The 14611-nt window shown below is 40.7% G+C and overlaps 1 protein-coding gene across 1 annotated transcript in view; it reads right to left on the bottom strand.

Annotated features, from left to right (window-relative positions):
• The window catches only part of LOC126202481 (geminin), a 47308-nt gene extending 35277 nt beyond the window's left edge, over positions 1–12031 (bottom strand). Inside the window, exons 1-3 of the mRNA XM_049936870.1 lie at positions 11847–12031; positions 11647–11768; positions 1866–1975 (exon numbers count right to left, since the gene is read on the bottom strand). Coding sequence (XP_049792827.1) covers positions 1866–1975; positions 11647–11768; positions 11847–11897 — 283 coding nt within the window. The 5' untranslated portion in view covers positions 11898–12031. The remainder of the gene's footprint in view (positions 1–1865; positions 1976–11646; positions 11769–11846) is intronic.
• Positions 12032–14611: the final 2580 nt, after the last annotated feature.

The following is a 14611-nucleotide window of genomic DNA, read 5'->3' as shown; positions in this document are numbered from 1 at the left end:
GAGCCTGGAGCCAAGGTGGTGTCGGGCTCTCACCCTCTCTGAAGGTGGTAGGGAGGGCAAAATCCAATTGTCGAAGCAGGCGACGGAAGCGGACTCCGGGGGGCAGCAGGGCAGACACATACAACCCGTACTGACGGTAGAGAGAATCGGCGAAGGAGGACTCGTAAGAGGGGTGGTCGGGCATAGACAACAGCCGGCAGGCATACCGACACAGCAGTACGTCGCGCCGGTAGGTCAATGGTAATTCGGCAGCTTCAGCATAAAGACTCTCGACAGGACTAGTGTAGAAGGCTCTGGTCGCAAGACGTAACCCCCAATGGTGGATGGAGTTGAGACGGCATACGAGGGATGGCCGAGCAGACGAAGCTCCCATAATCCAGCTTCGATCGGACTATGGACCGATACAAGCGAAGCAGGACAGTGCGATCTGCTCCCCAAGATGAACCACTAAGAACTCTGAGGACATTAAGGGAACGTGTACAACGGGCTGCCAAATAAGAGACATGCGGAGACCAACACAGTTTCCTGTCCAACGTGAGCCCTAGAAACTTACTTGTGTCCACGAATGGGAGAACAACGGGACCGAGATGTCAGGATGGCGGAAGGAACGCTTTATATCGCCAAAAGTTGATACAAACCGTCTTCTCTTCAGAGAACCGGAAGCCATTTGCCACGCTCCATGAGTATAGGCTGTCTAGACAACGCTGAAGGCAGCGCTCCAGGAGGCATGTTCTCTGGGCACTGCAGTAGATCGCGAAGTCATCGACAAAGAGAGAGCCGGAGACATTAGGTGGAATGCAATCCATAATTGGATTGATCGCGATGGCAAAAAGGGCTACGCTCAAGACGGAGCCCTGAGGCGCTCCGTTCTCCTGGAGGAAGACGTCGGACAATACGGAACCCACACGTACCCTAAACTTTCGATCCGTTAAAAAGGAATCAATAAAAAGGGGCAGGCGACAGCGTAGGCCCCACCTGATTACACATGGGACATGCGAACCGGCCTTCAAGAGTACACAGAGAGGAGAAAAAAAAAAAAAAGGAAAAAAAAAAAGGTGTCTCAAAAGCTGAAGTGGAGGAAGGACAGAAGGTGAATGAAGAAAGGAAAAGGGAACAAAAAACAGTGGTAAGACTCTTCTTATGTCAGCTACAGACAATGCGGAACATTCCCAAAAACACCCCAGACATGTTCCCCAAGGGAGGGGAAAAAGAATAGTAAGAGGGTAGACATGCAGCACAGAAGGGAAAAGATGCTGCGAAGGCTAGGGCCCCACGGTAGCCAATCATGAACCCACCAAAGAGTGGCGAGCCGCCTGGGGATAGATTTGCCAATGATGTAGCTCATTCTGTCGCTGGTAGCAAAGGACTTTGAAGATCCACTAAACAGAATAGATCATGTGTTAAGCGTTTATTAAAGTGCACCATGTAAGATACCATACCGGGTATGGTGTTTACTTGCCTTATATCACTTTTTGAACTGTTCAGTCAACTAGTGGGAGGAGGGAGAGGAGTGAACAGCTGCTGCCCCCTCCCCCTTGCTATGTGTGCCCATATATGCATTACAGCTGTCTTGCAGCATGATTCCATGTATTCACTTATTTCAATTGAATGTGAGAAATACTGAGCCTCATACTACTGTAAAAATAACACAGAATAATGGATTTTTGGCAACAGTACCAGTTCACTTGGTTCAAAACTTATACTGCATGTGACACGTAATGTGAGCGGAGAATTTGGATCCGACAAATACTGCCCTTTTTGTGAGAATGTAAAATTTTCACTGTGGCTAAACATACTACAACAACATGATAACAGTCCAATACACAAATTGAATGCAAATACAAAAACTGGTGAATGCAACTCACCTGTGGAAGTTAGGTCTTCTGCAGAGATAAGTTCTTTTTCTGGGTCTGTCTGTACACTCTTGTTGCAGAGTTTCTTCTTTTTTAAATTCTGGTCCTTTTCACTGACATTCCTACATGAAAGTTTTGGGGTAAAAAATTCATAACAAGTACATGAAACAGAATAAATGGAATATGATATGGGTCAAGTTAACATAAGAGCAACTCACAAAGGGTTGTTATACAAATGATAAAGTTACTGTACAATAAAAAGAACTGCACTCATAGGGAAAATAAATCCATACACTCTTGAGCATTTCGGCTTTATAAAGTTACACAGAAATACAGAAGCAAAAACATCCTGAAAATGCACCTCATACTGGAAGGAAAGTTTTCATCTCATCAGACAGTTTATAACAACAGAATGGATTGGAAGGTATCCAACTTGATCAAGAGCCCACTTAAGTCAACTGTGCAAATATGGGAAGTTCACAGCCAACAGACTAGCAAACAACAACAAACAAACAAACTGCAACTGCTTAACAATCAAACCAGTGAGACAAACACTCAATAGGTTACTTATATTGTTTTTCTATAGGCTCCATAAGTTCTCAATTGATATTTTCCAGGAAACTTCCACCGAACATAATACGTGTGTCAGCAACAGCCAAACTGTAGTCAGACAATAGTTTGGGCAGAGAGCCACAATCTAATGCATCTATCTTTAATTTAAATATTTTAGTAGAGCCTGATATGTACATTGTAGCAACACATACTATTGTGCATATCTGTGAATTTATTTTGCAATTTCACCTCTAATTGCCACAAATATTTAACTATTCACCTACTCAGCATGCCAGTCAAATTCAATTGATGGTTCGCATTAACTACTGGTTTTATCATCAGCTACAGCCAGAACTTAGGCCTTGCCACTCTTAAACATCGCTCCCAGCAACACACTGCTAAATGCTGTGTGATTCGACCATTTTTCCAGATATGGTCACATAACGCAAGCAAACTCATAATGAAAGAACCACCTGAATGAAATATTTAATTGGTGCCAAGGAATATGATAAACAGCAGCACTAGTGACTGTCGGTTAGTGACTAACTGTTGGCTGCAACCCTCAGAATGCCTCTCAAGTGAAAGGCCAGGCAGTTCTTTTGACACTGCCCTGGGGTACCTAAAGCTTCGGGGACATGCAGGTAGGTTTCCCCTTTAAGTGTGAGCTCCTGTCACCCATATTTTATGACCCGGAAAAAGAGAAACATTATAACAGAAAGCACTAGCGTGCACAAAAGCAGAAAGAGTTTTCCAATGGATAGCACTGGACACCACAGAGAACGTCTCGAAAACGAAATGAGGTCACAATTTTGGGCCTTTGAAGACGTGAGACACCCCCGGACACGTCGACTCCACAAAAAAACAAAGAACATAAGAATCAAAAGGATTGACTCATTTTAATATATTACAGATTAGACAGAGAAGTTTGGGTGTGTCGACCTTTCAAATGGTAGCTACTGCACAATCCAAATGCAGAAAATGATGCAAAAATTAGTTAACATTTTCTAATGTAGAGGAAACACATTCACGAACTTCTTTATCACAAAATTGAAACATTTTACACAAGACATAACAGTTCATTTTCCAATCTCAAGAAACAAATGGCTCTGAGCACTATTGGACTTGACATCTGAGGTCATCAGTCCCCTAGAACTTAGAACTACTTAAACCTAACTAACCTAAGGATATCAATATAATAGAGGGAAACATTGCATGTGGGAAAAATATATCTAAAAACAAGGATTATGTAACTTACCAAACGAAAGCGTTGGTATGATGATACACACACACGCACACACACACAATTCAAGCTTTCGCAACCCACAGTTTCTTCATCAGGAAAGAGGGAAGAAGAGGGGAAGACGAAAAGATGTGGGTTTTAAGGGAGAGGGTTAAGAGTCATTCCAATCCCGGGAGCGGAAAGACTTACCTTAGGGGGAAAAAGGGGCAGGTATACACTCGCGCGCGCGCACACACACGCGCGCACACACACACACACACACACACACACACACACACACACACACACACACACACACACACACACACACACACACACACACACACACACACACCTCCATCCGCACATATACAGACACAAGCAGACATATGTAATGGCAAAGAGTTCCGCCTCGACTGACATCTCTGCCCAAACTCTTTGCTCTTACACGTCTGCTTGTGTCTGTATATGTGCGGATGGATGTGTGTGTGTGTGTGTGTGTGTGTGTGTGTGTGTGTGTGTGTGTGTGTCCTTTTTTCCCCCCTAAGGTAAGTCTTTCCGCTCCCTCACCCTTAAAACCCACATCCTTTCCTCTTTCCCTCTCCTTCCATCTTTCCTGATGAAGCAACCACGGGCTGTGAAAGCTTGAATTTTGTGTGTATGTGTGTGTGTGTATGTGTGTGTGTGTGTGTGTGTCTCTATCATCATACCAACACTTTCGTTTGGTAAGTTACATCATCTTTGTTTTTAGATATAACCTAAGGATATCACACACAGCCATGCCCGAGGCAGGATTCGAACCTGCGACCGTAGCGGTCGCACAGTTCCAGACTGAAGCATCTAGAACCACTCAGCCACACCGGCCGGCTCTCAAGTAACAAGAACCAGAATGAAATTGTGGGATTACAGCACTCTTCTCCAAAGTTGGATCCTTTCCATATGTTTTGATACCAAAAACCTTATTGGTCTACTTTTCTTCACCAAGTGCTGTTTAGCTAGTGTCATCAGTTGAAATACTCAGGGCCGTTTTAAGGCCCAAGCAACACAAGCTGCCTCTTAGGCAAGAAGGCTGAGAAGTGCACCAGAGGCACTGTGACAAGATTTCTATATATGATGTGTCATAATTAGTAGCAGCCTCTTGGAGCATCAAGCTGAGAGGAGTGCAAGGCTGGCCCAACTGCAAGATTTGTATACAGTGCATATCACAATTACTAACAAAAACAGACACTAGTGTATGTACGTGAGGAAAGGGCAAGAGGAAGGGAGGGGAACGTACTGATAAGTCAATAGTGTGGAAAAATATTCTCAATTGGGCCCTAGAAATACTGTTCCACAGGGGAGAGTGGGGATACTTCACCACGTGGGAAACTTGACCCATTCGTGCTTTCTTATCTGTAGGTCAATGTATCGCTGTTTATTGTTCATTAATATTTTATAAGGGAAAAAACCACCAGCTGCCTTGGAGCAAGAGAGGTGTTGTGATGTCTTGTTTGTTGTTTTTTTATGTTTCTGCAGTAAATTTGGTAAGTGGTTTTCAACTTTTATGTTTAACCAAATAAACTTAGTGAAAGCAATCAACGCACTTTGAGCATTATTTTTGTTCTATAGCCACTTGAATGGCTGCGTGCATAACCTAGAAATAGCCACTTGAACGAAAACGATGAAGATAGGGATACTTCTGACACTCAGGTTGGGGAAGTTCAATGGCTCAACTATTAGCATCACTTGGTCTGTGTGGTAGCTATCATTTGAAAGGTTTCAAGTGTGAATTTATAATTTTTTTAGTTTTTTACAGGAAACTGTCTCATTTGGAAGTTTGGATAAAGAATACTTGCATAATTTGCAATCAGCTTATATATTATAACATATTTTGTTAACATCATTCTATGTCGAACTTCTTGGCTGAAGCCCTAAATGTAGAAAGTCCTTTTCAGGCCACGACAAAGCCACCCCCTATGCTAAAATTACATTCACAGGTACACTCTGTAGAGCAGACATTATTTCACATGAACCATTTTATACAACTTATTACAAAAACACGCCTGTAAAAGCCTTTAGCCAATTCCAATTTACTTAATAGCATAATTCATTAGGGGCCATATTTACACTTGCAAAATTAAGCCATAATAGTACCTTTGTCTCGGTAACCTAAACATCCCTCGTTTTATTTGTGAGTGGAACAGGAGAGGAAATGACAAGTAGCGGTACAGGATAACCTCCGACACACACCTTAGGGTGGCTTGCAAAGTATTTACGTAGATGTAGATTTATGAAAACAAATTATTTATTGCGAATAAATTCTGAATTTGAATAGTTTTGTTTATATGTATTGCAGTTTTTTTTTTTTAATTGTGAGCTTTACCATGGAAGCCGCCTGCAAAGGAGGACTTTCTACAGTTAGAGCTTCAGCCAAGAAGTTTCACATAGAGTGCCAGTAACACGATATGTTGCAAAATGTAAGCCTAAACCAAATACTGCAAGTATTCTTCACCCAAACTTCCAAGTTAGAGATTTTTTTACCAAAGATCAGGAAAAAATATTTAAGGACTACTTTACAAAATTTACAAAATCAACCAAATTAAAATATGACCTCTCTAGGAAAGATATGTTTAAATAAGCATACAATTTTGCTGTGGCCAACACAAAAATACACCCCACAGGTGGAACAAACTGTCAATCTGGTATTGACTGGTTTTTCATGGTTTTATGGACAAACAGCCACCGTTGTCTCAGAGAGCCTCAGGCAACAAGCCCACGAGTCGGTCTGGAACACTGATGAGAGTGGTGTCCCCACTGTACAAAAGCCGGGGAAGATTGTGGCAAAGAAGAGAGAAAAATAAGTCAATGAAAGTACGCCTGCTGAATGAGGTGTTTTAGTCACCTTGAGCTGCACAATAAATTCAGTAGGCAATTCCATCCCATCTCTCTTCATTTTTTCAAGGATCAGTATCAAAAGTTATTTTCTGAGAGGTGGGTTCTGCAGGATCTGCACATCCATCCAATCTGATGACAGAAACAAACTTTGAACTTTTCTGTAGCATTTCATTAAGTATGTTAGATGCTCCAAGGAAAATATTGTGTTAATGCTTTTAAATAGTAACAACAGCCACATTTCTGTTGTGCCCTCAATTTAGTCAACAGCAATGGCATTGTCCTTCTCACTTTCCCTCCACCAACCTGACACAAATTGTTTGTTCAGTTTGCTTTAGGGTGGGAAAACAACTAAGGTCACATGCACCCATATCAGAACCGTAGAACACTAATACAAAAAAGGAGTTGAAAGCGACTACAATCGATGGAAGGAAAGACAACTAAGAACAGGGACTTGGAGAAAGATCCATAAAGTATGCCACAAGACAACAGATGTCCTGAACTAAATATTAAATGTCCTTCACCATATTGCTATGACGCATCAAAAATAATATGCAGTCGACAGCCTATGTATTGTTCGCTAAAACAGCCGAGAACCCAGACGGAAAACATAAATTAGAAGATAAGTGGTTAAAAAAGCGAATTCCATCAGGAAATGGTGAACCGTCAAAGGTCGAGAACAAAAAATCATCTCCTCATGGCGAGAGAGCCAAGAAGGAGGCAGCCAAGCCACTGGGAGAGGTATAATTCCCCAGAGTTTGTTCCCATGAAGGGAAGACTAGTGGTGTTGCCAAGGTGATACTACCTGCTGACAGCAACACAGAGATCATAGGCGGGAATATGAGAACTAGTGCGCCGAGGTAGGGTGACTGCAGCCTCGGCAGCAGCACCAGCGGCCACGTTTCAGTCAGACTGATCTGACCAGGGACCACAAACATCACAGTGGCTCCATCAAGAGTGAGCAAGTGACAGTGTCCCTGGACCCTTTGCATTAGGGGATGGGCGTGTACAGCAGACATACCAGAACAAATTGCAGCTTATGGACCAGACTATTACAGTTCATTGAGAAGTTACTATAACAGTGCCCCTGATGAAAGATTATTAATACAGTATATTCAGGCCAGTCTATTTCTGTGTACAACATGGCCAAAATAGTAGATAGGGCATATCCACCAGCTTTCACGAGTGTGAATATTTGCAGAGACTTTCTCCCAATGGTATTACATGAGACAGACAGACTTTGGACTAAGAGTTCTGAACACCCAGATTAGACATTCCCTGAAAAATGGGTAGGCAGAGCTGCCAGCACATTCACCTGATCTCAACCCACTTGATTTCTTCTTGGTGGGGCCATCTGAAAAATCAGGTTAACGGAAGTGTCCGATTCCATCTGTCTGCTGGTTGTGATGTGTGATGTCATTATGGCGCAGAGTTTATGAATTGGTTGGGTTTGAAGATGTCATTTTGTGTTTGATGGCGCCCTCCGGGTGCGTGTCTGTGTTTGGGATGGTCGGCCTACTTTGCACCGCTGATATTTGTTGGTGGTAATTGTTTTTTTGGGTCAATTTTTCTCGAGTTGTAATGTTTTGTGTATTGAATGTGTTTTAATTTACGTAGAGATGTTTGACTTTTGAATTTTTGAGGTGTTGTGGTTTTGTTTTTCGTAGTTGTAGGTATTGGTTTTTCGTATCAATAATTATGGTTGACCTATATAGTTCAAGGGACATGACCAATTCCAATTTTCGTAGTTTTATAGGTAGGTATTGCTGTACTGGTATCAGCTGTGGTCAGAGGGAATGCCTGATTCCTATTTCTGTAATTTATGCTGTTGGTGTTTTGGTATCGTTAGCTGTGGTCAAGGGAAGTGTCCGTTTCCTGTAGATTTATTTTTTTGTTCGCCATTTTGTGTGTTTTGGGATTTTGGTGGTTTTTTTATGTTATATTTAGCTTGTCCCCTCCCTAAAACCCCCAATTTCTCTCGGTTGACCCGTTAGTTTCAATGTATTTTCGGAGGGAAATGTTATTGTCTTATTTATACATATTTTCGTGTTTGTTGCCGTGTGCATATAGTGAAATCATAGGCACCACATTGGAGACACTTAGAACAGCCATTTCCGTCATACTGACGACGTCATGAGTCGGGTGGACGGGTGGAATCTGACACTTCTGTAATCCCGAAAAATCTTGGGTACAAGACACCTGTCAAAACTGAAGAGGGTCTCCTGGCAAGAATTCTCACTGCCTACAACTCTGTTCAAAAAGACACTGTGGATCTTTAAAGCCTCTTCGGGTTTGCTGTTGGATCCTAAAATCAACTCGATTCAATATTTCAGCGATCCAATTGGTTGCCCTCTTCAGGAGAATGCTGCTTCTGTTGATGAGTCCCACTTAGAACTGACACCAAGCTCCCAATCGACGTCCTATATAGGCCACCATACCGTACACGGCGTCACAGTTGCTGCCCTCCAAGACTGGGCAGGTGGCACCTCCCTTAGTAGAACACTGGCAGCAACGATATATCCAGCAGCAAACCCAAAGAGTCTTTCGAGACTTATTATGCTGGGAAAGCCTAAAATGTCACAACACTGGGGATATTACAATGTGTACTACAGAACTTTGTTTGACAATGCGATGCCTCCACTGATCCTGGAGATGCCATTTTGAACAATTGCTGTAAATGTAGAAACTTGTAAAACTTGTGCAAGTAAATGGGATTCGTTATTACTGTAGTGTAGACTTAGGACTTTCAGTCTCTCTGACATTTTGTGCACTGTTGACAGTCCAACAGCGGAAATTATCTGAGCGCATTGGGAAGTAATGAGTGGTAATTCTGTATGTCATGATGAGGATTCAGAAGCTGGGGCCCTTAGCTCGAACAGTGTGAGGCTAAGGCAGGACTTGAGTAGATTTTCGCTTATACCTTTTGATTCTGTCACTGCTGGACCAGGGTCCCTTATCTCAAATTGAAATATTTACCCTTCTCCATAATTCCCGAAAGTTGGTATCACTACGTGATCACCCTGTAGTCTAAACCTAATATAAAACTTCTTGTATTCTTTTACATCAACCACAAAGATTAAGAAATTAAGCAGGTAGGCCTACATGCTACTTTCGATCCCCATATATTGTTACTGAGTAGAAGCAGAGTACTACAAATTACTGAAGATTTTAAGTCTTCTGAATCATACATTGCTTTTATGGAAACAATCTTGCAAAGTTACAGCTTGAAGTATTATGAGGTAATTAGCTATCTCTGGGTAACAACTCATTACTGTGCAACACACTAAATCATTTACTCGAAACATACACAATAATCACAAAATACTGAAAGAAATATTAAAGAGTTGATAATTCTGAACTACACAGTATCACACTCATGTTCAATCTAATTTAAATTTATTTCCTTTATTATAGAATAATATATAATATTTTGGCATGATTGTACTAGATGCTTAAACTCTTACTTGCAATAGCAACCTACTTGCAATAGCATCCTTCAGTCCCTCAATAACAGCATACCAAATCTGTATTATAGATGTTTTGTATAGGCCTATATTTTTAACCGAGGCCAAAACAGGACACACACATGTCTACTTATGGCTAGTAGCATGGCCATAATAGGGAACCTAGACTAAATACGAATCTGTTAATGGTCGAAAAAGTTTTAATGGTATGTTTTTGGGTTGTACCATATCTAACTCTTAATAAATTAAACTATAATACTTAATGTGACCTCCCAACATATTAAGTTTCTTCCGATGTTTTATTTGAACGTAATATGAAAAACCAACTATGTGTTCCTTATAGAAAGCTGTATGAAACAACATTTTCAACACACATTGCCCTCTCTCATGTTCAACTGGCAATCACTTATTCAGGTAAAGTGTGATTTGTTGTAACATTTGAAAAGATGCCATTCTACTAAAACCTTTAAATTTTATAGCAATGAAGCATTAATTGCACACAGTATACCTGACACCAGAAATTGCAGCATCGACTCATTGTCTTCCTACGCAGTAGCTACTGTTTCTAGTTGACAGTTTCCTCATTCGGTTTCTAAGAGTTATTTCTCTACACTACTCCAAATTCAGGACATTGCTACTATTATAAGTTAAGAAGAAAGATCAATGAGGTTCCCTGAATTACAAAATTCTGAAGCCATGCCTCATTAGAAGACTTACTTCCTGAGGAATGTTTTCTTGTGGTTCTGAAAGGGCCACAGACCCTTATGTAAATCTGCCCCTATTCTTAACAGAACAATTAGTAATCTAATTTATAAGCTGTCATAGACCCACATTTAAGTTTTCTCACTAACAGAAGCAGCCTATAGCACATCACATTACCTTTATGGACTTACAAACCATGAAATTACAGCACAACACTTTGTTTTTTGTTTCCATTACTGAATTAGCAGGTAGTGAGAGTGCTATTGCTGCTCATTACTGCAAATCGTTATGAACAAACTGCTCTTGACAATGGTTGAGTTAGTCAATGCATCTTTAATGTCTGACAGAACAACAGTAGGCCCTATGGTAGGCTAAAGTTCCAGGGCAGCACTGATGTTCACTTAAACTCTTCTCCTTAATTATCACAGTATGTAACACGAATTTATAGCAACTTGTGACAAACTAAGACACGATTGCATTAAAAGAATAAACACTGAAGACAGAAAAGATATATGCCACCTCTACAAGATCTCTCATATAGTTACTATAATGTAACATGAAAGTTCGTTAATATTGTTTCGAAGCTAAGCACTAGGTACCAAAGGGGGAAACATGTCAGGATATACAAATTCTGTCTCATAAATAACCATCCGGCTTCGCAATTACTTCAGTCATCTGCAGACAGTATTTAACTACATTTCACAAAATCCTTTGTCAGTTAAGACTGATTTACTAATACCAAAAAACAAAGTAATAGTTGTGAAGATGTTCTTATCATTGTCGGTTTCATAACGGGAGGGGGTTAATTTAAAGATATCATCCAAGCATTCAAATCTAACTTGAAAGATTATGTTAAAATATGGTAGTTAAATTGTGAATTTTGGATACGTCTGACAATTATTCTGTTACATAACTCATTGAGTAACGTAACAACTCTAGACACATGGCAATAATACACTGAACATAAAAAGTGTATAATATTTACTTAATTTTCGAGTTGTCTTTTCCTGAAGAAGGCATCTCTCTTCCAGGGCCAACAAGGTTTTCCTTATCCCTGGCTGCAGGCTGAAGTACGTGTAATGATTTCCTCGCATTTTTCAGATTTTCCTAAGTAAGAACACCATGTAAGTAGAGTAACTGGCTAACAGTTGATTGCACCATGTGAGTATTGATAACGGCTAGTACCTGTTGGTCAGCATTTTTTGTGGTCGAAGTACTTGCTGATACCGTCTTCATTATAGAGATGTTTACACAGGATTCTCTGAGGAAAGCTCCAAATCGAGGTGCAGATACTTGTATTAACACATCAGCTAACACAATGTAAACAACTCTCTGCACCACATTCAACACAATCCGCCACAAGTTTCGAATCAAGCAATGCAGCCAACATAAGATTTCGCCTTCGATGTTTACCAACCTACCAACAGAATCGCCTGCTCGTCCCAATAAATCGAAGCGGACTACGACAACAAAAGATTAGGTAGAACCACATGTATGATAAAATATCATCCCTTAGTACAATTATTTGGTTTGCGGAATTATATATATATATATATATATATATATATATATATATATATATATATATATATATATATATATATGTGTGTGTGTGTGTGTGTGTGTGTGTGTGTAGTCATTAAGATATTCCAGTAGATGAATTCAAAATAAAATATTGCCTCTAGTTTATTACATAAACAAATTAGCAGTCTGCTACTTTAATCAGTTTCACTTTATCTGTAACGCAGTAAGAATTCCGTTATTTATCTCACAATGTTAAATGAGTAAAAATATTTGCAATCATATTGTTTGTCCCACATCGTCTTTATAACATTCGAGGCTTCAATTTAAAACCTGGAAAAAGTACGTGATCAGATGCCAGCGTAATCGATGTTTCATTCTTTTCAAGTTAATCCATTTCATTGGTTTTATTAATCATTGCGTAAGAAGTAAATTTAACAAGTTTTATCACTACCCTAGGAATCGAAAGTGTCTTGTTGCTGAAGAACACTGTACCTCTTATTATTACTATTACTATTATTCTGCTTCACTGCACCAGAGAAAATCTTTGTTCTTCAAGAATGTTAGCAGTGCGTTGTTATGAAAAAAGATCGCTCGACATACATTTAAATTTTATGTTATCCAGTATACAGAAGCATGGGCAGATACAGAATTATTTACCTTTCTGGGGTGGTGGTGGGGGGGAGGGGAGGGGGCATAGGAGAGGACGAAGGGGCATAAGAATTATAGAAGCATGAACATGTCCTTATAGGCTTTGTGATTCTAATTAATTTAAAATAAAGACACACACAAGCACACACATATACAGGGTGGACCGAAATTCAGGCACTCCTCATATACGAGCAATAAAAAAACGTCTCTCTCAAAATTTCGTCCGGCGAGTAGATCCGGCAGAAAAAGGACGTTAAAGAGTGGCAATCTCGCAACACTGTAAACACATCTATGGTAACTACCTCTGCTAGAAGATATTATTATTATTGCTGTACAGTTGGTGTTGTGGATAGAGTTTAGGGCTAGCATGCAGGAGGTCGATGGTTCGATCTTGAGGTGGGGTGCATTTTTTTTTTTTTTTTTAATTTGCTGATTTCATTCTGACATTTCATACTGTAATATACACCGTTTCTTAGGTCACATGTATCCTAAATTTACAACATTTAGTAACACTGAACGCAAAAAATATGTGGTTAGACAAATAAGAAACAGACAGTTGAAACAGATGACCTGTCATAGGACAGAATAACTAGAAAAACAATATCAGTTTCGAGATGCTAAAGATGATAAAACAGTACAATAACACAACATCTACGTGTCATTTATACTACACATAATATGAGCACTAGGATGTCACATGTTAGCAACCAGTGACAATAATAATGTCCATATTAATGACTGCGTGACCTTCACAACATAATATGTTGTCCTCATAACAACAGATGCTCAAAGCAACCTCCTGTACATCCAAACATTGTATAACCCGCTGAATTATACTACACTGAACCCCTCGCAGGAAAGCTGCATCCACAGTAACAAGAGCAGCATGAACACACGCTACCAATTCTTCCACCTTTTTCGGTGGAGTTGAGTACACATGTTCCTTCAGGTGTCCCTACAAGAAGAAATCTGAACCATTGCCCTGGAAATGTTCTGTCCCAATACTGTCGCACGTCAATTCCAGAGTGTGGAGGTGCACCATCATGTCAGAACCATGCCGAACATCTAGCGAAACATCTTCCAGCGCATCAGGCAGATAGTTTGAGAGGACTGCATGCAGTCAACCTGTCAGGCAACATGTAGGGGCACAAACACCTGTCACCCAATATTCCAGCCCAGTCGTTGACACGAGTCGTTGATACCTGAACTTGCTATCCACAGTCGTGGCTGACATGCAGGTTAACCTCACAGATATGGTGGGCATTGTGCATATTGAAGACACCCTCATGAGTGAATGCTGCATCATCTGGACGTGTAACAATGCTCACGAAGTCATCGTTGGTTTCCTGTTGTTTTTGGAACTATTCACAGAACTGCATCCTCTGATGGCGATCTGCAGGATGTAGGTATTGCACGAAAGCATAATGATAGCGGTGCACCCCATGCTCATGCAGCATGTTAACGACCATTCGTTGTGGGACACGTAACTGCCTTGCTCTGCTATGTGTACTTCGCTGAGGTTCTTGGTGTATGACCTCCAGAATAGCTTCCTTAGTAGCTGGAGTACGGTAAGTCCGTAGGATGACCTCTGTCGCGCAATGGTAGAAGGAGAGGCGCAGTTCTAGACGATGAAACACATTTTTGTCTGGATGGCGTGAACGAGGATATTTAGCAGCATATTCACGAGTGGCAACATCAGCCCTGTTATCAGATGCACCAAAGACTAGAAGCGTATCCACATGTGCATCATTTGTGTGTGCCATACGTCTGCGACACTG

This window comes from Schistocerca nitens, chromosome 1 (genome assembly GCF_023898315.1).
Source record: "Schistocerca nitens isolate TAMUIC-IGC-003100 chromosome 1, iqSchNite1.1, whole genome shotgun sequence".
Lineage (NCBI taxonomy): Eukaryota > Metazoa > Arthropoda > Insecta > Orthoptera > Acrididae > Schistocerca > Schistocerca nitens.
Note: the sequence above shows the minus strand (reverse complement) of the source record. Positions and strands in the feature narration are given on the sequence as shown.